The following is a 27571-nucleotide window of genomic DNA, read 5'->3' as shown; positions in this document are numbered from 1 at the left end:
GTGGGGGTTGGTCTCTTCTCCCAGGCAGCTCTCAGTAAGACAAGAGGGCATGGTCTTAAGCTCTGCCAGGAGAGGTTTAGGTTAGATATTAGTAAGAAATTCTTTACAGAGAGGGTAATGAGGCATTGGAATGGGCTGGCCAGGCAAGTGGTGGATTCTCCATCCCTGGAGGTTTTTCAGATGACATAGGAGGTGGTACTCAGTGCTATGGTCTAATAACCACAGTGGTAGTGGATCAAGGGTTGGACTTGATGATCTCAAAAGGTCTTTTCCAACCCGGCTCATTCTATGATTCTATGAGCAAAAAAGGCTCAGCTATTGGGTATCATGCACAAGGCTGTTGTAAAGACACCTGTAGGCACTCAGCTGCGTCCCTGGAGAACTACCTGCTGCCACAGCCTCTGAACGCTTCGAAGCCTCAGATCACTGTAAGCACTTCTCGCACCATAAATACACTCCTGCTTCCCAGCACAACAGAGCAAAACAGCCCTGACATGGATCTAGGTCTGGCTGTCACTTCTGCTTAACACTGTTGTTTCCAGAAGCCTTTGCCATTCCAAGACCAATGAGGTGCTGCTGTCAAAAAGATCAGAGGAGAAAACAGAGATGCTCAGTCTCCCCATTTAATGCCTGGCCCACAACTCCTTACAGCAGGGGCTCTTATGGTAACTTAGACATGTTTCCATGTCTAGACCCAAATTCCAGCACAAAGCAAAAAGAAGCAGATTATTCTATGGGCAGCTTCCATTATGTCAGGTACAGAAAGAGCTGGTTGGGCAGAAGTAGTCTTCAGGCCTTATCACAGAGAAAGCAGCATGCAAGCGAACACAACTTGTGATGTCGTTTCATATAGTGAAACTTCCGTTCTCACTTTTCTGTTGTTAGAGGACTTGCTCACCTATCTTTCTTATCTTTATAGTGTATTATTATACAATAATCTCATTCAAGATCAAAATAGAAGCAGCAACGACCTTTTATCTCTTGTCAACAGCCACGTTACTTAAAATTTAGTGTCATTTGACAACTCCCCAATTGCAGCTGCTGAACAATGCATGGATCCATAATTTCTTCAGTGCTTTACAACAACACAGCACAATTGCTAAGTCTCCGACACACATAATGAACCGTCCTTGCAGCTCCCTACCACAGCAGTTTAATACAAGCTCCCTCCTGTCATTCCTTTCCTCAGTAGCACATGTTTGAGTTTTATCATCTCAAAGAACACACACAAAACCAGGAATAGGTATGTGTCACTCTTCTAACAGTCAAGAATTCCTACACCCCATCTCATTTTTCAGCACAAGACTCAAGTGCCATTCTAGCTGTCCAGCTCAATTCCCATGGTAGTCATGTTTTACCATAACAGTACAGTTTTAACTCAAGTTACTACAGGTTATCAATTTGAGACCTCCCATGTAAGCATTTTTAGATTGATATCATGATGTTGTCAGGCCTTAAAAGTCCAATGGAGCTAGGGGCACTCAATACTAGTGGTCTTATAAGAAAAATATGTCTTTCCAAAAACAAATCGTAGAATATGCTGAGTTGGAAGGGACCCACATCAGGACCACCAAGTCCAACTCCTGGCCCTGAGCAGGACACCCCAAGAATCATGTGCCCAACAGTATGGTCCAAATGCTTCTTGAACTCTGTCAGGCTTAGTGCTGTGACTGCTTCCCTGAAAAGCCTGTTCCAGTGCCCAACCATTCTCTGGGTGAAGAACCTTTTCCTGATATCCAACCTAAAACTCCCCTTACTCAGCTTCATGTCATTCCCTTGAGTCCTGTCACTGGTCACAACAGTGAAGAGATCAGTACCTGCTCCTCCACTTCCTCTCATGAAGAAATTGAAGACCACAATGAGATCTCCCCTCAATCTCCTCCAGGCTGAACAGACCAAGTGACCTCAGCTGCTCCTCACAAGGTTTCTCCTCCAGACCCTTCATCATCCTCATGGCCCTCCTTTGGAGGAGCTGTCTAACAGCTTAATATCTTTCTTATGTTGTGGTGCCCAAAATTGCACACAGGACTCAAGGTGAGGCCACCCCACTGCAGAGCAGAGCAGGACAGTCACCTCCCTCCACTGGTTGGTGATGCTTTTCCTGATGCCCCCCAGGACACGGTTGGCCCTCCTGGCTTGCCAGGGCACTGCTGACTAATATTCAGCTTGCCATGGACGAGGACCCCCAAGTCTCCTTCCACAGCACTGCTTTCCAGCACCTTGTTCCCCAGTCTATACATACAAACATACAAACCTGGGGTTGCCCCACCCCAGATGCAGAATCCAGCACTTCCCCTTGTTAAACTTCAAACAGTTGGTGATTGTCCTCTGACTTTTTGAGGTCTCTCTGCAGGGCCTCTCTGTCCTTCAGGGAGTCCACAGCTCCTTCTAATTTAGTGTTGCTGGCAAACGTAATTAGTATTCCTTCAAGTCCTGTGTCCCAGTCATCAATGAAGATGCTGAAGAGAACTGGGCCTAAGATAGAGCCCTGCAGATCCCACATCAGTCACCAGCCCAATGTTACCTCATTCACTGCAACCCTCTGTGCCCAACCCATGAGCCAATTGCTCACCCACTTTGTAACGTGGTTATCCAGCTGTATGCTGGACATTTTGTCCAGAAGGATGCTGTGAGAGACAGTATCAGAAGCTTTGCTGAAGTCCAAAAAGATTACATCTACTGGCTTTCCTAGATCAAGTAGGTGGATTACCCAGAAATCAGGTTCGACAAGCAGGACTTACCCCTCATGAAGCCATGCTGGCTGTGACCAATGACTGCGCTGTCCTCCAGGTGTTTTTCAATACCTCCCAGAATAATCTTTTCCATGATTTTACCTGGCACTGAAGAGAGACTGATAGGTCTGTAGTTTCTGGAGTCCTTCTTCTCACCCTCCTTGAAAATCAGGACAATGTTTGCCAGCTTCCAGTCAACTGGGACCTCTCTGGATTCCCAAGACCACTCAAAAATCATTGAGAGAGGTTTGGCGATGACATCAGCAGCTCTTTGAGGATTCTGCGATGGATTGTATCACACTCCATAGATTTGTAGGGATCCAGCTGGAGCAGCAGATCCTGCACAGTTTCAGGGTCAACTGGGAGTTGATCATTCTCACAGTCATGGCCCTCCAGCTCAGGGCACTGAGACCCCCTTGGTCCATCATCCGTGTTGAAGACAGAGGCAAAGAAAGTGTTAAACACCTCTGCCTTGTCTCTGTCCCTGTCTGGGAGGTGACCATCCTCATCCTGTAACAGGCCTATGATATTTCTACACTGCCTATTGCTATTAATATATTTGAAAAAACTCTTATTGTCCCCCACATTTTGACAGCTGCAACTCCAGTTGAGCTTTGACCACACGAATTTTCTTCGTACAGCGGTAAGCAGAATCTCTGTATTCTCCATGTCACTTGACCTTGCTTCCACTGGGCATACACTTTCCTTTTTTGCCTTCTATCCAAGAGAAGACTTCTGCTCGGCCAAGTCAGCCTTCTACCTCGCCTGATTGACATCTGACATTTGGGAATTGCTGTCCTGGTGCCCTTAGGATGTGATGTCAAAAAGTGACCAGCACTGATGGACCCCAACACCTGCAAAAACATTCTCCCAGAGCACTTTACCTACTAGTTACCTGAGCAGCCTAAAGTCTGCTGTCCTCATGTCCAGAGCTGAAGTTTTACTGGCACTTTTCCTCCTGTCAACTTTTTTTCCTGTCAAATGACGGTGATGATTATGTCAAGTCCCTTCCTCAGATGTGATACCCTATCAGTCCAGATAAGCCTTTCAAATCTCTCTTCCAGAGTGCTCAAACAACTTCACCAAAAGCCACCCTGCCCCAATGAGACCAACCTTCAGGTAAGATTTGTCATCACTCTAAATGCCTTTTTCAAAAGCGCAGTAGAGACTGCTAAACTTGCTGCTTTGCCCAAATTCTTAGCACTGTAATGGCATTAAATTTTGTTATTTAATCACCATCCCTCACCTACCAGTCAGTTTAACTGAAAAGTAAAAAATGTTCTTAATTCTTTTTCATAAAACACTGCACAGTATTTCAGTATGTAATCACCGCATTTCAGGCCAGCAGCAGCTACAGTTCCACAGTAAATGACACATACACCTAAGTTACATATTCAGAAACCTTTGTGAAAGCACTCTGGGGTCCATCTCAAACACTACAGGAATCCACTGGGATTCAAAGCCCTTTCTAAATCTAAGATCCCCATCATTCAGTCAGAGCAATGGATATTGGTAAAATTCGTTTAACTTTAAAATAAGATTTGTTTAGCAATGACAGAATAAGGGTCTGCCTAAATTACAGAGCTCTATTTCATAATCCATAAGTATTAAATCTTTCATTTCTCAGAACTCTGAACCTCTGTACATCTTACAAGTATTTTTCTGCAAGCATCTTCAGTTCTTCTCTCAGACACTCTTCATGTAGGAGTATGATAAATTGATAACCTCTCCAAGAAAAAATGAAGAAGCATTGTGGAAGCAAGTAAAGTGTGAAGAAAATCATGCTCTGAATTCCTTGCTCATGGAAATCGAGTACCCAGATTTCACCCTATCTCGCTACAGTACAACTGTCCATGAGCTTCAGATATTTCTCAAACACAATCTGTCCAAATGTCCAACCAATTTGTGCAAAAAAGAACAGTTTAAAGCTATAAATGAGAACTAATCAACTGCACAACTTGATCTCACCAGGAAACAAAGCATATGGAATATTCAGCACAAACCACCTTTACAGATTTACAGACCAACCAGGCAAAAAAGTCAGGTCAAACACCGATTAGGAAAGCTTACATGGCTTCAGTATTTAATTGAAGTGAGACCGGGAACCATAAAGAGAAGGTTTAGCAACAGAGGAGCAAGCTGAAATGCAGTGTAACAAAAATTGCTTAAAAACTATCAAAACCCTATCCAGCCACCAGAAAACAGAGGCATAATTGCCTTGAGATGAATCAATTACTAATTTCTTTAATACAGGCTTTGAAGAAGTTACCATGCACATCACAAGGCTTTTATGATGGGCCTGGTTAATTAATGGCTATTATAATTGCTGTACTACAGTATCTGCAAAGGGACAGAAACTAAAAAGCTGCAAGGTGACAGAAAAAGGAAAGCTTCCAGGAGCCAACACTCTTAAACAGTTCACCAGGCCCCTCTCAATATCATTCCTTTGTATTAAGCCAAAAGTTCAAGATCTAGATTGCTGCCTGCATCACATTTTTCATTCAATTATATTTCATGGATAAAATGTTCAAAACTGACCTCTAATTTCAGAAAATAAAATCCCTGTGAAAACACCTAGATATCCAGGGACTAAGTGCAGAACTGTTGGGCACAGCTGGCACTGACACCTCTTGCCCAGTGCTTCAAATATGCTATTTTGGTCTCATGTTGAAATGAGGATTTGGAATTCCGATTTTAAGGGGACACAGCCTAACAATTTTCAGTAGTTAGGCTGAAGGACATAAAATAAATACTTTTGGGAGCTTAAAGCCTGCACTTAGCTTTTGGGAAAGAATCGAGTCTGAGGGCAAAGAAGTGATGAGAAAAGTAAGGGTGCTGACTTCAAGCTGCAAAGCTTTAAAATACTGCAAATAACACATAACCACCAACAATAAAATAACTTACATAAGTCAGTAAATACATGTATATACTCTAGGACTGCAGTCATGTTGTTAAGCTTTTCTCTTCTGTATTTCACCCCTAAATGAAAACCATTCTCTCTTCTTTCATCTCACAAAATGAGAGCATCTTTTCTTTCTTCTGAAGAACTATTATATTTTCAGTATAATGTATTTTTAGTGCTTGCGGTATGAGCTCTGTTTTTCTATCACCTTGTGACTATCAAGGAAACTGTCATAGGTTTACTTGTTCTAAAAATCCAAGCAGAAATTTTTCCTTCCCCTGTCTTGCTGTAAAAGAAAGATGTTAAATGAGGGAGGGGGAAGGGGTAACTGACCCATACAGAAGAACTAACTGGCAGACCTGCATTCCAAGCTGATGGCCTTTCCTAAAATTGCAGGGAGGGGTGATGTGTTTTTTTTCTTCTCTCCTCCAAAAAGGGACACTTCACTTTTGCCTTAACTTAGGCAAGGTGTGCGTGTTGAAAAGATTCCAGGGCCATTTTGGCTCTTGGCCTGGTCATCTCGCTGTTTTCTGGCCTCAGCTTGCCTGCACCCTGCTCTGCCCTTGGTCCGGACTGGCTCAGACTTCATCAGAAAGGTTTGGCCCACCTGCAGAGGAACTTTTTGGGGAGGGGGTCGCCCTTTTCCCTCCTCTGCTTCCCTGTTTTGGCAGTGGTTTGTGCCCATCCATGAAGAGGGGAAATCCTGGCCACAACCAGTTGCAGGCAGCTGATCCAACAGTGCCCCCTGCTGACCGTGATTAGAATTGCACCAAAGGACGGGAAGTATCGAACTGTTTCCTTTTTGAAGGAGACTTTTGGGTACAGGATTATTGTATAGTTGCGTTTGTGTTCTTTTGTTGTCCTGCCAATACACGTATATCCTTTAATAAAGGTCTGTTATTTTTTTTCTTTCTCCATACTTCCTCGATTGGAGCTTCTTAATTTCAGATTTACAGTTGCTGTAACTCATCCTCCTTAGCAAAACACTTCTGTCTCACTAAATTGAGACAGAAACTGATTCAGTTCAGTGACCCAATGGAAAACAACACTTTTTTTTAAAGATAAATTCTATTATTAGTAGCATCATTATTATTGTATTACAAATATTCAGGTTCCTGAGTTTAACAGAATAAATAATAGATTTTTTTCATACCAAAGTATTTTCCTGGTGGCGCTACTCTACATGCTGGAGTTCACTCCATAAAAGCACCATGATTTTGGTTACTCCAACCACATTTATCCACTGACACACATGATGAATCTGAGATGTATGATCAGTCTAGTAAGGCACAGTATAAAAAGCTTCAGAACAGCAGAAAAACAACAGCTGGAGGCCCAATCCTCACCTTGAGAGATAAGGGAGAACAATGCTGAGCCCTAAACTCAAAGACTATTGAGTTCAGAATGATGGGAATGCAAAAAGCCCACTGGAGGGTCAAGAGGTACCACTGACTGAAGGGAAGTAGATGTTTGGCAATAGGATTCCAAGTGTTGATTAAAATTTCAACTTTTCAATTAAAAGACGTGTCTGAAGCTCCCAGAATAGTCAATTTAATTGTTTTCTGTCTCTGGCAATTCTGAGAAGGAAAAATAGCTAGTGAACTTAAAGCCTTCAATAGTGAGTGCGAAAACTCATAGAATTTTTCTTTTTCTTTTTTTTAGGGAAAAAAACTTGCTTACCCTTCTAACATTACTGCAAGTACAGTGGATTGGAGATACTACTGGTAGAGTAAGAATACAGAAACGAACAGTAAGAGTAATCAATAATTCTACTAAAGGCAAGAAAAGAACCTGTGAAGGTGAATCTGTAAGAGGAGCCCCTTGACATTCAAACATAGTTGCAAGGAACAACTAGTATCTTCTATAACAGGAAAAGTGGAGAGAAAGGGTCTGAATGTCAGTCGTTCTTCTCAAGGAAGCGTGAATGACAAAAAGCCCTGGAGGTGCTGACACCACATTCAAAGTTATCTGGGCTTCTGATTAATAACCCTTAATCTGTTTGAATGCGTATAAAGTAATAGAATGACTATGCAAGAACCTGTATCTGAATTTGCCAACTAACTTCAAAAGAGGAAAAAAAACATAATCAAGAAAAAAAAGCGTAATGAAAGGGACGTGGTATATATTTCAAATAATACTTGAAAATATTTTAAATTTCACTGCCTTTGCCATGCCATTTATTCAACAAAGTTATTTGTAATAAGTAGGCTTTAAAATAGAGACACCCTAGCAGGACACGGGGTTTGCTTTTCTTTTCCGAACTCATTTTCTTAGATCTTGATCTATGGAACAGATTTTGTGGAGAACATATTTCCAAAGTCAACAACTCTATTCTGAATAGTTATATATCAAATAACATTACAAACAAGCGCTATAATCAGCAACAGGTCAGTCAATTGTATCTATTTCAGGACTTCAATTACAAAATTAGCTGCTTCAGATTTTATTTGGTAAAGCCTGTAACATAAGGTACATGAAGGGATCAAAGAATGAAAAAACGCAGCTAAGGGAGTGGAAATAAAGACTATTATCAATATGAAACACTTTATAAAGGTACTAGGGAATAAAAAAAGGGTGAAGCAAAATTCTAATGGAAGACATCGTGTTTGCTGCTACTTGCCTATTTTACAAATAAAAACACACCTTTGTTTTTGGGAAGTACGCATCGCCTTTGAGGAAATGCACCAACTTCAATTTTTATAACCCCAAGTAAACTTCTAACCAAGAAAAACAGGTATATTTTGTTTGAGTTTTTCTTATTCCAAAATTCCCCGACTGCAGGTGGTTCTCCAAAAACAAGCCAAATCCCTCACCTCTAATAGATGTTACTCAATCATCATTTGGACTAACTCCTAATCAGCTTGCTAGTTCTTACCTTCTCTAATAATTTACTGCTTCATTTCAGCAATAGTTTGCCTAAGATTGTTTTAAGAGGAAGATTTGGTCATACCTGAGCAGACTCCCATGCAGCAAAGACACCCCTAGAAATGCATGTGGGTGAAGCATTCATGTACAGAGCCACAGCACAGCACAGGGCTAAGTTCTCAGAGCAAAGCTTTCAAAAGCACCTGGAAAACCACCTCGACCATTTTCTGTTACATTTCAGACTGAAGTTTTACAAAAGACTTCAGATTTGAAGACATGCACCCAGACAGATCATATTAAAACTAGGAAAATCTCTGACAACAGGCTAAGCTGCACTATTGTCAAGTACAATCTTATTTGGGCAAATAAAACACCTTAGTACATTTCCCAAACTGTCATTTTGTCTCCCCCCCCCCTTTTTTCTGCTTAAATGAAAGATTTTCAATCACTGGAATCCAAACACAAGAGAAAGATATACCCCTGTATTGGGTTTCTGTGGCCAGGTTTTGGTAGTGGGGGGGCTACAAGGGTGGCTTCTGTGAGAAGCTGCTGGAAGCCTCCCCCATGTCCAGTAGAGCCAGTGTCAGCCAGCTCCAGGATGGGCTTCCTGCCACTGGCCAAGGCTGAGTCAATCCAGAATGACAGTAACGCTTCTGAGGTAACATATTTAAGGAGAAAAAAAGTTGTGCAGCCAGAGAAGAGTGGAGTGAGAACATGTGAACAGCTCTGCAGACACCAAGGTCAGTGGAGAAGGAGGGGGAGGAGATGCTCCAGGCACAGAAGCTGAGGTTCCCCTGCAGCCCATGGTGAAGGCCATGGTGAGACAGCTCTGCCCCTGCAGCCCATGGAGGATCTCAGGAGTGCAGAGATCCACCTGCAGCCTGTGGAGGAGACCCACACCAGAGCAGGTGGGTATCTGAAGCAGCCTGTGACCCTGTGGGAGGTCCATGCTGGAGCAGGCTCCTAGCAGGAACCTGCTGACGTGTGGAGAGGAGTTCATGCTGGAGCAGGTTTTCCTGGTAGGACTTATGACCCTGTGGGGGACCCACGCTGGAGCAGGCTGTGCCTGAAGTACTGCACCCCGTGGAGTACTTTGCAGCAGTTTGTGCAAAACTGTTGCCTGTGGGATAGACTCATGCCAGAGAGGTTCATGAAGGACCCCACAGGGAGCAGGGAAAGCACTCCTCTCCCTAAGCAGCGGGAGAAACAACAACTGACCGCAACCCTAGTTCCCTGTCTCCCTGTGCCACTAGGGAGGAGGAGGTAGAACTCAGAAGAAGGGAGAGGTGGGGAAAGGCGTTTTTGAGATTTATTTTACTTCTCACTCTCCTGCTCTGATCCTGTTAGTAATACATTTAATTAATATCCCTACTTTGAGTCTGTTTTGCCCATGATGGTGATTGGTAAGTGATCTCTCCCAGTCCTTATTTCAACTCATGAACCCTTCGTTATGTCTTGTCTCCTCTGTCCAGTTGCAGAGGGGAGTAAGAGTGAGTTTAGTGGATACCTGGCATCCAGCCAGGGTCAACCCACTACAACCACACAGAGCTCAGTCTTATTTATATCAGTACAGAAACAGTTAAAAAACATAAATACATTCTGTATCCAAATTACTGATTTACTGAATTCAAATTCTTGAAAGTTGTTCCTCAGAGATAATCTTCAAATGAAGTAAGGAACACCTTCATGTTCCATCAGTCTTTTCTGCTTAACCTTGAAGCACTATTCCACTGTATAAGAGAGTATGAGAACACTGAAGCAAATTTAAAATCCTTATGCAAAATTCTATGGACAATGTCAGCAGATGTCTCCATGCTTGTTCCGTCCTTGCAATGATAAATTATGCTACTTGCAAAGACCTTTAAAGATGACCACTGACTTCTCCTCTTATCAACTAAAACTATATAATTCAATGGGAGGATCCTGAATCTACTGTCCATCTGTGCTCAGAATAACTGAGTTCAAAACTAGATCCTTACCATACACATTTCTACCAGTTCAACAAATATGCAAAATGCCTCTGGCACATAAAACACTGCATTAAAACATGTTTTCAAACTCATAACCTCCTGCACTCTACAACAAAGGAGCACTTACTGCCATCGTCATCAGAGTCCTCGCTGCTGCTGGGAAGTCGATGTGGTTTCATGATCTCCTTAGAAAACAGCAGGGAGCCTATGAAGCAATGAGACAGCACTTAACCCAATGTAATAACACACCATCATCAATTGTGTTTCTGATGGAATGTGAGGATTTACACAAAGGAAAACAAACAACTTTAAGCAGCAGCTGAAATATGAACAGTGAATCTCTCAAGGATGCTTAATTAGGTAGTCATTATATGAGCAGGTGAACAACACTGGAGAGTATCAGTGACAACCCCACCAATCCTTTCACCCCATAACAAAAGCTTATTTTGTCCTGAGAGGTCTTACAATCACTGAATATCTACAGTTAATGCGGTAAACTTCCTCTGCCCATTCTGACATTAGATTTGCAACAGAATAACACTTTTACTGCTTGTGTAAATATTTACTTTGGCTGATATGTTTTTAGAACCATTTTATGCCTGTTTAAAATGCCAGATTTACAATATCTGAGATTAAAGCCATCCACTTATACATAAAAAATTAAACATAGCAGTAGCAAGCCCAGTTTTCCCAGACTAACTAAACATGCATCATCTATGCCCTGGAAAGCACCACCCTCTAAGGTGCACGCACATTTCTAGCGTCATTCCTAACACTAACTGTTCTTTGTGAATAAGACTGATTATTCAGAAGTTCTTCCAAACCATCAGATTTCTACCCATATTGAGTTCAACTGCACACAAGCCAGTGATGTACAGGGAAAAAATTCCCAATCTTTTTAACTGCTATTCTCAGGGTGCTGGTACTTTCGTGTGTATTCTCTCTGGAAGAAAACCAAATCCAGAAAAATCAAGGAAGCTGTAAATAGCTAGTCAATATTGTAAAAAGCTATTAAAAAGTATAAGTTGAAGAACAGAAAAAACACGACAAGTGCAGAAAGGCATATCCACCATAAGTTAAACTGACAAGGACTCTACATGCACATCAAAACCCCTAAGTCTTTGCTTACCACGTATCAATCGAGATATCAACAAGGTTTGGGCATTCTGCTACGCCTCTGGGGTACAGATTTAGAGATCAGATGCCAAAATATTTTTTTGCTTCTAAGTAGGTGTAGAAAATCTAACCTTCTTATTTTCACATGCATTTGGATTTCCTCAGAACCTCTCAACAAAACTCTTTTCATTGACGCTTCAGTATAAGAATTAACTGCTTCAACTTTGTTCACTGACAATATGGCTCATTGTAGGAAGGAAACTCAATACTACTTTTATGAAACTATTTTACACACTCTTATAAGACTAATCCCCAATATAAGGAAACCCAAAAAGCCTAATGAAAGCCTGACACTATTTCCAAAAGAGCACAAAAATATCTGCTCTTCTTAATATAAAAAGAAATTAGTATTTTTGAGGGAATTCATTTTAGCAAATCACAAGCAGCTGAACCTGAGATTCTATTTTACACTTCCAGTGAATTTGATATAGTTCTAAGAGCCCAAGCATTGCAGGATTGCCTCCTTTTTCATTTTATACCTGCAAACAAAGTTAGAGGGAAGTCTCCCTCCCACAGAGTGGCTTTTCAGAGTGGGATTTAATACCTCTGTCTTTGAAACATGTAACAGTTTTCAGCTGCAAACTTTGTTCACTAAAGAGAAACTGAATGGTTCACCTTACCAAGACCTTTTGTCACCATTTCATAGAGTAAAAGTTGACATACAATGTCTGATGCCAGGGAATAAAGAATCATAAATGACAGCCTCTTACAGTGGTAGAAGAATTCTCTCAAAAGGACTGCTTTGAAGCAGGTCAAAACTTTATGTGTATGGCAGATGGAAATGCTGCAAGTGAATACGCACACAGATCAGTCTGGACCATCAAAATCTTCTGAATACAGATCTCATATAAATGCAGGAGATTCAGAGCCAGTCAATTACTGTATCAGTTCTGATACAGTCAGTTATTAAGACAGAAAGTCAAGATTCAGATCCAAAACAAGCTAAGACAGAACTGAAAAATCAATTAACTGTTATGAGGACAAAACTAGGGGGATAACTATCTATTCTGTAAGGTACTTTTTCTATTAGTTCACTTATTATTAATAGCAATGTAAAAGAAGATACTCACTACCAATGAAAACATCCCATAAACAAAGCAAAGAAGATATGGAACAAAATGAAAAATTGCTCTATCTCAGAAACCTAATTTGTATATTTCTGGTCCAATTCCTCACTTCCTGGTTCATTCCTATAGAGTCTGAAAAGATGCACCATAAAGCAATATAACAGAGTGTATGTACACTGAGACACACTTGTGAACTTGCGAGGAACAAGAAAATTCTAAATTCTGCTCTTCCACATCTTCCTGGGTTAGTGCATTTTGAGTTGATCTTCTCTTAGCCACACTTTCTGCAAATTCAAAAAAATTACAAGAGATGGAGGCTTCTTCTTCCTATCACAGTCTTTAAAAAACAAACTACACATCTCTTTGCTGTTTCAAGGAGAGAGTGGTATTCACACCTCCGAATTCAAGCACTCTCCAGTTCTTCAGGAAATAAGCCAGAACAGAACCCACTTTCCTGGAGTACAGAGTACTAGATAAGGTAGCTAATTTTCTTGTCCACTCTAGTCAGGTTTCTGAAATTGGTCATGCTGAAAAGCCTGTGTTCTCAATAGTAACATTAAAAGAAATATGTCATTTGATGAAGCTCCTGTGAGATTGCTTTATGTGTGCATGTGAAAAAAATCAAAACACAGAGATCTCATTTTCCCATCTTTGATCCTAACCTGAGTTTACAGGGAGCTAAATCACAGATGAAAAAGAATCATTTGGCTTCTTAGAGCAAGACTCAAATCTAATAAATTAGCCACCTAGAATTTTTGTCATTAGAAGTAATAAAACACGATTTTTTCAACTTCTAAAATAATTTTAAACTGCTCTCATCAGATGTTCATATCCATAGTTCAGAACACAGGTTCTAGAGACAGCACTGGAACAGCTAATAAACCCACACAGATTTAAATGCTGCTGCTTTTAAGGGTATCACAGTGTCTCTGCCCCAAAGACTATTGGTTTCTATCAGGTTGTTGGTGAATCAAAGTCACACAAGAATTGCATTAAAAATATACACAGATTATGGATAGCGACGGTGGGGTGCAGACAGAGGGTGCAGGCTTTTCCTATTTAAGTAGAGACCTACACTGTGATCACAATGCCTATAAGCAAAGAGAGTTCACGTGCAAGCATAAAAAGGGTAAAACATTTGAGCCCAGCTTTAAGATTCATACCAAGAGTAAGCAAAAACTATGCACCCAGCCTGCAACACTTGGAGGACAGGAAGAGACCATGCAGGTTACTAAGCTCAATTCCCAACTGCATGCAACCACATAATTGCTATCTAGCCCAGAAGTTTCCACAAAACATTCACTGCACCCACACATGCCACAGGGTAACTTCCCAACCCCCTTCGAAAAAGAAACACTCCTCTAAAACAAGGAAGCAGACAATCAAACAGTGCCCTTGAATCTTGGATCTTCTATCAAATGTTTCTACAGTTGTTTTTCCCAAATTCTTACACCACTCACAAAAGGGCATTTGCCCACACACTGTTCAGCTGAAGAGAAAGCCCAACACTAGGAAAGCTACCACAGAGTTCAGCAACCCTAAGGTGACAAAAGCTGCATTAACAAGCCAAGCATTCTATGAGTTTTCAGTGAAACCTGCTAAGTCTTAAAAACTCAGATTTAAAAATGTAGGTAAACTTTCAGTTTCATTTCCTTGAAAGATGATTGTTTCTTTGTGTTAAAATCATCCTTTCAGAACCCAAACAGACCAACACATAGCATGCTGATAAGTGTTTTCTCCTGAGGACTCTACTATAACATTTACCCATTTACTGGGGAGGGGAAGCCAAAAGACTCAGAGTAATGCCAGCCTTAACCAAACACAGCTTTTGAGAAACAGCCATGACTCTGCTGGCAATGTTACTCCAATTCCAAGGGCAGACAAAGCATGTAAAAGCACTTCATGCAATCACACCACGGCAATAAATGGCATAGAAGGGACTAAGATTGTGACTGTTTTACAGAGACACATCACCAGTGGCTTTTTGTCCTTTTGCATCATGCTTGCTCTGGAAGTTATGCTCTGGATTTTACTCATTGATTAGGTACCAACTTTAAACATACAAATGCAACTCTGGACTCCAAAGACACAATTGCTCAGACTGTTTTTAAAGGCAAGATTACACTGCCTGAAACTGGTTACTGTATTTTGGAGACAGCAGTAGGCCTTTTTCAAAATACTTGTAAAATGCTATGTAAATGAAATGACTAGATGATAATCCAATATAATCAAAGGCCACAAAACAGCACTCGAATTTACATATCTATGTGGAGGTGAGCAACAAGCATCTAAGTCTATACAATTTATTACATACAGGTAGTAACACAGACTTTTCTGACCACTTCCCAATATTTGATGGTAGATGCAGTGCAATGGGTTAGACTCAGCACTATGACACAGTACAGCAAATTCATTATATTTAGCAGTATGCATTACCCTGCTAGTCCATTCTTAACTCTGCAAGAGATAAAATTATCAACAAAACCCAAAGACCCCACTGGACAGCAATGCCAAGACCTTTCCTTTTTTCTCCACAGTGAAGTCCCAGGAGTTGTACAGATAAGAGTGAAAAACATCCAAGCCCTTTTTCCTAGCTTCCTCGGAGCAGAAATCCAGACACTAACCCATAAAATTGGCACGGCAGAACGCACACATGTACATTCATGAGCCACACATCACATAGTTAGGAACTATGCACACACCATGCATTTTGGAACACCACATAGTTTTTCCACTCAGTTTGACCCCAAACAGAGTGAAGATCAAAGAGAAAGATGTAAAGTGTGTCAGTCTTTGTTATGCAAATAGCTAAACAGAATGAGATTGTAAAAAATAATTACACATGAAAAAATCTACACCCTCAGGTCAAAGGTTTTACATAGCACAATTCTTACTAATGTATTTTCAAGGGTTGTATAAACCTCCAGGTAAAAAGAGTGTATCATTCAAACTCTGACAGACAATTAACTGTAACCGTGTTAACGGGTGCCACAACAACAAACTGCACTGAACAGCTGCAGAGACAGAATGGGAAGAAAGCAGAATTATGACAGATGTACACCCTGAAGACAAACTGAAAACTGGCTTTTCCTGAAAGTAACCCAGTAACTGCAATGAAATGAAGACCTAATTATCTATAGTAGACAAGAAATCACTTCGAAACACTTATTGTACAAACAGAAGTAAAGTGTGACACAGTTTAACAAAATGGATAGTAGATTAAGACCTTTGGCCTCTATTACTGTACTTCTTTTAAATAGTTTATTTATGACACCATTCTGGTCTTCAGTGGCACCAGACATTGCAAAAAGCTTTTTAGCTTCTATCCCAGACCTGAAACAAAAAAAAAGGAACTGCATCAGAAGTTATACTACTAAAATCCACTTAAAACTTTAAAATTCCTCTTTACCATCCATCAAGCTTTGATAGCAACACTTTATAGTCACAAAGATACATGAAGAGTTCTTAAATTAAGTACTACAGTATTATGGAGCACAAAAACAGTATGGTCCAAGGACAAGAGTGTTCTCCAAAAGGAATATTTCTACTGACTTCAGTACACATTCAAAATTTCACAAAGAAAGGGAGAAGCGCAATCTGGACATATCAGCCCAACACTTCTGAGGAATCCTCATGCTCATTTATGCACCTTTGCAAGCCAGGTCATAATGCTACCTTACTACCCAGGCAGTGGTAGCAAATTATTCCCAAACTGTGGTGGTGAAACTGACTACCCAAAATCTTGAGCAAAGACCAACTGGGTTCCATGAATTAATGCAACCCAACCTATACCCACTGCAGTTCACCTCTTCCATCTAGCAAAAGGGGTCAACTTGATCAGCTACAGCTGAAAACAGGAATGTGAAGCAGCAGTACTAACCACACAGAGAAAACATTTGAGGAAAGACTGAAGGTTTTTTTTCCAATAGTCTGTCAATCGGGAATGAAACCAGAGAAGCTGGAAGGGAAATCCGCAGCTGTGAGGGGAAAGGGGAGTCTATTGTTATGATTTTATTTTAAGCATATATATCAAACATAGCTCAAAAGGAGGGATGAAGTGGTATCTGAAGCCAGAGGGAAAATCCTGACACTAAAACGTACAATCCTTGCTGTTTCAAAAATATCCCACTGGGTGTGAGAAACCTGTAGAAACAGAATCATAACAAGCATATTTTGGCCTAACTTTTATGAAGGTTTTAGGTTTGCAAGTGTGGGCAGCTTTTGACTTAGTTAAAAGACAGGGCCTGCTTAAAAAGGAAATTATTCCAAGTGACAGCTAAATCTTCGTCTAAAAATGTGGCTAGTATAAAAGCATCTTCAGCCTTTTACGTTAAAATGTTCACTAAAACGTGTTGCTAAATGCTACCGTAATTTCTAATACTCCCTCACAGCTACCCAAGGAGAGACAATCTATTTTTAACGCCTGCGTACGGCCACTCAGACCAGGTCACACATGCCCGCTTTTACTGGACGACTGACAGGTCTCAGGATCCCCTGGATCTCACCTGTGGGTGAATCTAATAAACTTTCTCAAAATAAAGCAGGCAGCTGAAGAGCAGGAAAGACAGGGAGAAGTTGGCCGGCAGCAGACACTGCTCACAGGTGCGCGGAGCCGCGCCAGTGGTTGCGGGCGTCGCGGGCGCCTCTCCATGGGGTGGGAAACAGAGGTTTCGGGAGTCAATTCAGAAGGCGGCGGCCTCAATGGCTCACGGCGCACTCGCCGGCCTGGCTGCGGCGGCTGGCCCTCAGGGTGGCTCTCCTCATCCTCCTCCTCCTCCTCCTCGCTCCTCTCCTCTCCTTCTCCTCCTCCTCCGCGCAGCGATGCCCATCTCAGCTGGCGCACCTCGGCCGCGCGTGACTGTCGCACTGGGCCGCCGAGGATTCGCGGTAGCACCGCGGGGCAGCGGCCGGCGCCCAGGAGAGGAGACGGAGCCGCTTCCTGGCCTGGGTGCCGCCAGGCTACACCTCCCCCATGGGGGTGTTACCCTCCTGGCCAGCGGCCCGGCCTCGGCTTCCATATGAAACGGCCCGGCTCGCCTCCTCCTTATCCTCCTCCCTCCCGGTTCCCGTTCCCGCTCCTCCCTGACTTCGGCCGCACCAATCCGCTCGGCCCCGGCTGCAAATCAAACTTGGTGCCCCCGGCGCCGCTGCCCCTCCCTAAAACCCTGTCACTGACGACAACGGCCACGGCATCTTCCCCGCCCGCCCCCGTCGCTACGCTGCGATGGAGGGGGGGACGTGACGGCGGATCGAGCGGCAGCTCGAAGGAGACTTGAGCTCATTTTCTGTGTCTGTCTCTCCTCCCACTCCCAGACAGTTCTGGAAACTGTGTTATCACCTCTTATGACAGGAAACCAACCAACAAGCGGTGCAAACAAACAAACACCCTTTGCCTCCACCCTCCCCAAAATCATCAGCATCCCACCGCCTATCAGGAACGAACGGGCTGGCGCGAACTGCAAGGGAGAAGCAAAACAAAACAAAACAGAAAAACAAAACCCCCAAACAAACAAAAACAATCCCAAAATTCTATTCTAAGCAGGCGACTACCCGAACCCAGGGACGGGCAGGATGGCAGCAGCAGCAGGGCGGCTTTGTCAAATTGAAGCAAGTGGAATGGTGGCTGGACCCACACTCACCTCCCCGGGGATGGTGGCTGGACCCACACTCACCTCCCCGGGGAGGCCGGGACGGCCCGTTACACCGAGATGCCGCAGCCGCGGGACCGTCCCGCTTTGCCAGGCACCGAGGAAGAGCAAATCGCGGAGACTGCACCTGACGCCGCCACGCAAGCTTCGGGCGCGCAAGCCGCACGCTCCCCGCGCCTCCTTCTGTGGATACTAGTTCGCGCCCCGACACTGCCGGCAATCGCGTTTAACCGCTCACGCCCTTAACAAGCTCCAGCCGGCCAACGACCAGATTAAGCCCCGGCGTTCTGTCCCAGGCAGCGGGCCGAGCGGGCAGGAAGGGAGCCGGTCGCTCCGCGCCCTGCCGAAGTTAGACACCGCGCCCCCGACCCCGCCCCGCTCCGGATTCACCCTCCCGGACCCCGGGGTGGGAGTCGGGCGCTGCGGCCAACCGTGCACCTGCCGGCTGCTGGCCCCGATGCCGCCGCCGCCGCGCCCCTGCGAGCCCCGGGCAGCGCCGCGACGCCTTTCCCCGCCTTTTCCCACTCTCAAACACGTGCACTTAGGGCCTCGGGCAAGTTGTTCTCCAGCTGGAGACACCACGCGCCCGCCGCGGGGGGATCGGGGCACGTCTGACAGTCCGGCGGTCCGCGCCTCCAGCAGAGGCCCATCCTGCCCATCGAGTAGGCGGCTAAACCGGCTGCGGCTCTCTCGCTCCGAAAGGTAACTTTTGTCTAATTTCACCGATGAGCAGTTTTTATGCTTTCCAAGCATATTTTCTTCTATAAGCCAAAGCCAAGTGCGCCGGGGGGGAGGGACGGGAAAGATCAGTGTAACTTACAAAGCTGCTTCTGCAGACAAACACCTCCTCCCCCATGTACACACTCCCCGCCCGCGGCGAAAGGCGACGGGTGGGGTGGACATGTGGGTGACACAGTGACAGACAGTGGCCATGGCTTCCCCCGCCCCCTTCCTACTCATCTGTATCCGAGCAGGACCTGAGCTCTGCCACTGCCATCTGGATACCAAGTTGCTCCAACGCTTCCTACTTCCCGCGGCGGATGATACCCGGCGACCTGCCCCCGGCGCTGCCCCCCCCCCCCCCCCCCGCGCGCATAGCCTGCAAGCGATGCCCCGGGGCTGCGGGGCGGCGGCGCAGGACGGTAGGGCAATGGCACAGCAAATGCAACGGCATAGCATGGCAGGACACGGCACGCCCGCAGATCACTTGGCCGCTGCACCTGGGAAGCCTGCGCTGTCCTCAATCTATTGCCCGCAGCGGAACAAAAAAGGCGGCCGCCGCTGCTCGGCACTGGCCCGCCGCGCCGAGCGGCAGCGGCACTTCCTCCCGCTTCGCTCGCCCCAGACCGCACAAGTTGCTTGTGGGATAGCTGAGCCACAACTCGGCCGCCTCCCCTCGCCCCGTACCGAATGGCACGGCTTTTGGCGCCATGTTAATGACGTACTATCTTATTTCCACTAGGCAGCGACCTTCGGCACGAAACTGCTCTCCCGCCGCCTCCGGAGCGACAAAAAAACCCCATCAAATATGGCTGTGCTGGCGGCTCCCCCGGCTGGCGCGGCGGAGGGCTCGGTTACCTGCTGGCGGCGGCGCGGCGGCGAGGGCGGGCGGCGCGGCCGGCTCCCCTGCGCGGAGGCTCGGGGCCGCCGCATAGAGTTTGACGCGGCGTAGGGAGCGGGTGCAGCGGAGAGCGGCTCCCTCGGCCACACGCGCACAATACACACACGCACACAAAATACACGCACAGAGTCCCTCTGACTGACGTTTGTACTTGTTATGGAGGAAGGACTCCGTGAATCAAACTCGTTTCTGGGTCACTGCTGCCACAGGGGGGAGCTGCTTTAATCCCATGCCAAAACTGGAAGGCGAGGGAAGGGGGGGAAATAATAATAATAATAATGCAGCGCCGCGGTGGGGAAGCGGCGGCGGCCCCCGGGGAGCCGCCGTTAACTCTTGGCGGTCCCGAGTGCACAGCTCCCGCCGCTCGTCGCTCCCCGAGCTCGGGGGTGCGCAGCCGCCCGACTCTGGCCGCTTCCTCGCTTGTATTCGAGCGGGCTCGGAAATGCAGCTGGGATGCAACGTTGCGCGACTGGCAGCTGGGAAATGATACGTGTCTGCACCCGGATCCCGCCTGCGGCACTGCTGTTCTTACCCTGCAACCATTAACTCTTGTCTCCAAAACATTTAAGCGGTTTCAAAAGCAGGAGTTTTAGTGCTGCACTGGCTCCCTATGTAGAACGCATCAGTCACTATTTGTCAGGCAGAGAAACTGGGACATGTAAGAGTTAAACGCTGTGGCCACATACATAGCGCATAATTGTCGGGGCAAGAATAAAACCGCACGCTCTCTGTTCTCAGCCCCCAGCGTTATCCCTCTGGCTCCTCAACTTTGATACTTTTCAAAGACTAGAAGGAGCCAACACATACTGTGGTTCAGTTCACATCTTTCTAGCAGGAAAGCAAATTATCTTAAATTGGCACCAAATTACATAGTGCATTTGCCATTATCAAAAAAGCATGCTTGAATGTAGATTTCTTTATTTTTCCACATAAATCACTTTACCTCATGCCATGCACCTGTGCTCCCTGCGTGAAGAACTCCCATTTGAGCAGAACTCCTGAGCAAATATAGTCTGAGGTAATAAACACCACAGAGAAGATTCAACATAAGCTCAGACACAGAATTAAGGCAATCTGTGCAAAGAAATTCCCATAGTATGCAAATATAAATTAATGCAGCCTCCACAGCAATATTGGTCTGCCAAAGAATCATACCTTAGAGGAATTGGGTTGTTACTCATCCATGCAAACCAAGCCATTTATCCTGCTGTCTCACCCACCCACCCACCTATCCAATAATGAAACATTGCTGTACATCCTAAAAAGTTGTACTTTACTACAAAAACATCCTCCCCCGGAGATATTTTTTCATTGTGAAAATCAGACAGTTGGGGTTTGCTTTACAAAACAGTCTGAAGCACCTTCAGATATTAGAGCCTAAGGCTTTGATTCCCTTGTTTTCCACTACATGAAAATAGGAAAATGCATACTTTCTCTACACTCTCTTGCACTTGCCTTGGCATCCAGACCTGTAAAGATACCTGTAGGCATAGTAGCCTAATTAGAAGCAGTTCCACTGATGCCATTCATATTCGTAAGATCAGGGCCTTAGCTTTTTGTCTTTCTTGGTACAGCCATCAGCTGTGGTCATCCATGTGATACACCACATCACATTACCTGATAATAATCCACTTATTGCCAGAGTTACATTCATACACCTTACCCCTGAGCTTCCAGGGGCATTATTTTTCAATACTGACTGGAGACTTAGTTGTTCTGTATTATCTAAACAACATGTGCCTGCTGCTGTGCTCCAATATAAACCCCAGAACAGGATAGGTCAGAGTTTTTCCCCCTAGTGATCTGCAGACCCCTCAGGACCTCATGGACTACTTCTCATAAATTCATAAAAAGTGATTAAGATTAGCAAAGCTACTGTCAGTTGTTATTTATTTTACACAGGTATATCCAATACCTCTACTGGATTAAAATTATTATTTTCTTTTAAATAGTTTTAAATAATGTTATTCATTGTAAAAGACTGAAGAATCATAAGAAATGCTATTTGTCCTGCTTTTCCGAATTCTTTCCAAGAAGTTCAGAACAAGCTTCTGAGAACAGCTTAAATGTGCTTTAATTTCTTAGGAGGAATAATAGAAACTTTTCTGTCTCAAGCTCTTTGGATTTGAGGCAATATTTTTGTTTTTCTGTAATTAGCTTTTCTTTGCATATACAGCCAAGTTTAAGCTACACCTTGTATTTGAGAAAACATTTCTCTTGGAAGCCATGCAAAGCCATACATTTAAGAACATAATATGAATGTTTTCAGAATGGCAGACTGTGGTTTTAGAAACTAGAGACTATCTAAATTACTGTAAAAAACTCCCGAAATGGGAGTCTTCCATGCTGTACAAGTAGCTAGCCCAGTCTTTACCGGAAGGTAACACAACTGGAACAAAGATGCTATTTTGTCTCTGAGTACAGTATCTCACAGAGACTCTTCTGGAATAATGCACTATGTTTTAAAAGGAAATATTAAAAAATTGAAGTGCTAGTAGCTGGAAGTATAATTTTGGAAGTCAGTGGAAAACAAAAGAAAGGTTATATCCTGCACTACTTCAACATGACGTGTATGAAGTTGTATACCAATATAGCTATGGTCAAACAGGAGAGAACATAATAGAGCATACCAGAGTAAGCTACTGGCACCATTAATATGAAACAGTGCTACTAAAAATGAATTTACCTATAACCTACATAAAGCAATGAGTTGTTCACTGCAGAATCAGCTTTAGCAGCTCAAGACGCTATTACAACTTTAGCCTGAAAATGCCAGCAGCAAGCACCAGGATGGACTGTGTGAGTGATCCTCACCTGCTTTTCTACAAACTCCGTGCCCAGGTTAACCTGCCAGAGCAGGCAGGCAGGCTGCCAACAGAGAAATAGAGCTGGATGGTAAAAGCAAGCCACTCAGGGCAAAGAAAGAAATTTTTATTCTGCATTAAACATCTGACCACAGCCTAACTTTAAAGATTAGAAACCAAAGCAGTGGGACACAACTTCACAGTCTTCTGCTATCTGCACTGGCTAAAAGTAGAAGTTCTGGCATCAGCCTTCATCTCTAATAGGTATTTACCCTCTCAGCAAAGCAGGCACTTTTGTTAGAATAAATAATGTCATTAGGCTCTGTGCCTCACTCACTTATCTTTATATCAGTATTAGCACTCGTTCCAGGAACACTCAGAGAATATGTATCAGGCTTAGAGTTAGGCTTTGTGCTAACACACAACACTTCTTGTGCCTTCTCCAAGTTGCTTCATCAGATATAGTCACTCATATATTAAATTTTATTTATTTTTTTATTAGTTTTTTAGTGTCTCCCTCTTGAATGTTATTTTTTAGCAGATGCACAAAGCCAAGAAAAGAATATGTGGCTTTTTAGCACTTTTTTCCAGCTTTTTGTGGAAATCTGTTGCTGATAAAATATTACTTCTTCCTTTCTTTCTTCTTCCTTTTTTTTTTTATATTTGATAATACTCCTTTTACAGTTGGAATCTTTTCCACTAATTCTTGCAGTCTCCGCACATGAAGATGTAGCTTACAAAGCTGAGTTTCTCCCCACTGTTAAATTTAGCTCAAGTATCTCTTAAAACTGTTCTTTTGCTCTTTTGGCTCCAGCTTTTTCTCATTTTTTTATTTTGAAGATCAGAAAATTGCAGAGAAGAACAGTAAAGATCCAAACCAGCACTGTCAACACTAGCTTGTACTAAATCTTCAAGAGTAAGAATTTCCAGAGAGCTTTCACATTTCCTCTGAGAGATGTTTTGTAGAGCAGAGTGATAAGACAGATGGGCAGAATCCTGTTGAGGTCCATTTTGTCTCTAGCTGGTCTACTCACAAAAGCAAGGGGAAAAAAAAAGATTTTGACTCATGCATATGTAAATCTATACCACTTACAAGTTACATAAGTGCATTATTTTTAACTCCTACAGAAATAAAATTTGCTCACATGGCTTATGTATGGACCATAGAGGAACACAGTTGTCACAGTTTTGTCTAACCCAAATACATCATTTATGCAACATGGCACCTGACCACTTCACAGAATTATGCACAAAACCCCCCACTATTTAGTGCTCTGGCTTTTTTGTCCTTCTCCTTACCTACAACCACCCAAATCTGGTGTGTCTGGATTAGGGAGGTCAAAAAGACTAAGCTCAGGTAATATGTTATTTCCTTTGCCTCTGAAGCTGAGGTTTACAGCTACTAGAATTGCTTATTTATAAGCCATACACCAAAGATGTGATTTCTCCTGGGCTCACAGTCCTTATTCTTCTGGTTTATAGTTCCTTTGGTTTATTGAAATGTAGTTGTGAGAGATTACTAACTGGGTGTATGAGCCAGTACCCCAGTAATTAGAAGCTGTGCCATTAAAGGATAAGGATGGAGAGGGATGAAAATGAAACCTTAGAGCTGACCTTTATATTTGACAAGCTATCAAACAGGGCTTGAGACAGACACTAGCGTAGTCTTTTTAATGATAAAACTTGAGAAGTAAAGATTATAGTATTAATTTTATCTGTGGGTAGGCAGGGGCATTGCAAAGGTTATATCTTTCACAAGTTAAGTCAGCATTAAAACCAAGAATAGAAACCTAAAGTAATGCCTCTCAGTCCAAGGTTTCTAATCATTAAACTATATCCTCTCCTTTGGCCTGGTCTATAGAACATAACACAGTACAAAGTATACCTCCATGACATTTTGCACATAGAGATCTTAAAATATTTTTGCAAATCAGATACAATCATTGCACAGATATGCAACTGCTGACACTGTACATTCATCTGAAAAGGAAGCGGGAACAGGTATGCCCAGTAGGTAAAATTTATTAGATTTCCAAACCTAAAAGTAGAGTTACTGAAATCAAGTGTTTCCAAATTATTGTAATTGAAAAGTGGAAACTGACAGGAAATCAGTAGAACAAGAACCTCAAGGGAACAACTGGAAGCAGGCAGTTAATTACCTTGCAGGTCTGCAAGTTAAGCTGGATGCAGCTGATGCATCACCTTTAGGGGAAACCACACAGTTTTGTACAAGGATGAGTGAAGTAATCAGCAGCCAAGGTAATGGCCTAAGTGCAGGAAGAATGAATTGTAGAAACCTCAGGCAAGTTAGTTTAGCAGCAACAGATCAAATCTCAGCTGAAGTATCTACACGTGCCTATCTGGCAGCTCATCAAGCAATATTACACCCACTAATCTAAATGAACTTCAATATTAAATTGTGTTTGTGAAGGCAGAAATCACATAGTGAAAGAAAGGTGCTGTGACAAGACTTGTGGAAGAGTTCAAAAGAATCTGATTACAGATTTTCTGATTGCAGAGTGCGGGCTGATAGCTGGTTGCTAAAAGTGGAGTAGTGGTACAAGTTTATTGGGGAAGCACAACAAAATCAATTTCTTTTTTCAGTAACAATCTAGTGCCAAAATAACTTTTAAAAAAAATTTGCAACTTCAACTCTGGATCTTTAGGAGTCAGAAATAGATTAAGCTTAAAAAAAAAAAATAATCAGATGTTGAAATAGCTCTGAGCAGTTTGTGATAACATTTCTAGAAAGTAACTTCCCACATGGTCCTTTTGGATTCCATTTGGTACTTGATTGAATTGTCCCAGAGTTGATTCTATTTGTGGTCTCTACTGGGACATCTTCCAAATGCAATGACTCACAGTTCATTGAATTTAAACCTGTTTCCAGACCATGACACTGACGTCTGCCACAAAGTCCAAGAAATCCTACACCCTCCACAGCAAAAAGCAAACAATTAGCCATAAGTTACAATGCAGAGGAGATACTCTGCCCTCAATAGGTATAACCCCTTTTCCTCAGTTTCCATGCTTCTTTCCTAGGGGATGTGTCAATCATAATTTCGACAAAGGGCAAATTTTCTCCCTAAATAGACAGAGGTCCACTGATGCAGTTGTCCCAAAACTGACGTCAAATATTAGTAATTTCACTCAATAGTACATAGATGTAAGGCACCAAGGGTGTAAAAAAGCCATCACTACTAAATAAAAGAAATGCTAGTCAAACAGGCAACTGTTGTTTATTTCAGCTATATTACTTTACCCATTTTATGTTTTATAAATTAAATTATTCAGTGTTTAACAAGTAGGAAAAATTATTGAGAAAATTATACTAAATGTCTTTTTCTTGTGGCAATATTGACTGCTGAGATTTTCTACAAGTTCCACTCTGTAAATAAGTACAAAAACCAGTTTAGAAAGTTTTAATCAACATAAATGTTATAAAAGCTGTCTCCTGTACTTCCATTTCACTGTTGTATATATGCAGAGGTTCAACAGTACCAAATGGGACTCAGAGGCTCAGAATATCCAGCACAAAAGAATGTTTACACAATAGGGGAAGCTGAGCCCTTATCTAACCTCCCTCTATCTCTCACACCCAAAAAAGGCGGGGGGCTATTGGGATAAAAAGGGCAGTTTATCCCATATAATCATGGGCCACACAACATTGCAGCGAATGGGCTGACTGTCCTCTATCTGGCATTGACACATACCCAAATCAACACAGTTCACACTGTTATGCTTCCGCTTTGCTAAGAGTTTATCAAAAATACATACCCAGTAAAGAATCCATCAACATAAGAAAAGCCTCAATACCTTTATCAGGTGGAGAATTATTATTTCTTTTGCAAATAAGACATTGAGACATAATTGTAAAGAGATACAAATAAAAAATGCCCCTGACAAAGCAAAGAGACTCTAATTCATTATTCAGCCCTAACAAATTACAACAGAATAATTCTTCAGTGCTGTTTGAAACATACACAATACAAAAGGTCAGCTACCCCCTACACTGCATTTGCACAGTGGATGTGTCTAACCCCAAATTTCTACTTCATATTCTATGAGAACAGTGACTTACAGGAGGTGGCACAGTTCTTGCACATGAAGATGTTCAGAGGCAGAACCCCAAACAGCTGCATGGTGAATTTTCAGGGCACATAAAGCAAATGCTCAGGATGTCAACAGCCCTCAAGACACGTCATACCATTTATATCAGTAATTCTGAAGTTACTTTTTCTTTTAATGGACAAAGGAGTTTATTGCTTATTTGGAAGTTACAGCTTATTTGCTCAAAGCTGAGACTGCCACAGTTATATTTAACTAAGCACACAGGGAATAATGAAGAAAAGTTGGAAATCAGATCATTACTCTGGCTCCTGTGAACTTTGCTTCACTAAGCAAAAAAAAAACCTGCAGCAAACAAAATAGTCTCTGACCTTCCAGAACAACATTAAAAAAAAAAAAGTCTGATCTGCTTACGTGGCCAGATTTTGGCACAGGGTAAACACTCATGTTTGCTCCTCAAATTGCGCAAGTCAGAAAAGATTCTCTCTCACTTTCATCCAGGACATGCTTTGAAACCATCACACATTTATGTTTCTTTGACAATCTGAGGCAGGTTACTTTCTTCATGTGGAAAAGCAAGTACTGGGGCAAAGCAAATGTGCCAACTGACTGTAATCCAGTGTCTTTAAGGGAGAAACAGGCACATCCTGCAGTGAACACACAAATCCTTATATAAGTGCCAAACCTGCAGTTCCGGTCTACTCAGCTTCTCAAATAT

The 27571-nt window shown here is 43.0% G+C and overlaps 1 protein-coding gene across 3 annotated transcripts in view; it reads right to left on the bottom strand.

Annotated features, from left to right (window-relative positions):
• Positions 1 to 27124, bottom strand: part of JADE1 (jade family PHD finger 1) — a 58387-nt gene extending 31263 nt beyond the window's left edge. The window contains exons 1-3 of one of the 3 annotated variants that reach the window (XM_029964536.1): positions 19806 to 19821; positions 15939 to 16045; positions 10597 to 10674 (exon numbers count right to left, since the gene is read on the bottom strand). In XM_029964536.1, coding sequence (XP_029820396.1) covers positions 10597 to 10674; positions 15939 to 16014 — 154 coding nt within the window. In that variant the 5' untranslated portion in view covers positions 16015 to 16045; positions 19806 to 19821. Of the gene's footprint in view, positions 1 to 10596; positions 10675 to 15938; positions 16314 to 19805; positions 19822 to 26866 lie in introns of those variants that run through there. The other 2 variants (XM_018084644.1, XM_018084643.2) reach the window with 2 other exon arrangements.
• Positions 27125 to 27571: the final 447 nt, after the last annotated feature.

Source organism: Manacus vitellinus, unplaced genomic scaffold, assembly GCF_001715985.3.
Source record: "Manacus vitellinus isolate BGI_N305 unplaced genomic scaffold, ASM171598v3 scaffold_73_pilon, whole genome shotgun sequence".
Lineage (NCBI taxonomy): Eukaryota > Metazoa > Chordata > Aves > Passeriformes > Pipridae > Manacus > Manacus vitellinus.
The sequence above is the reverse complement of the archived record's forward strand: the minus strand, read 5'-3'. Positions and strand labels throughout refer to the sequence as shown.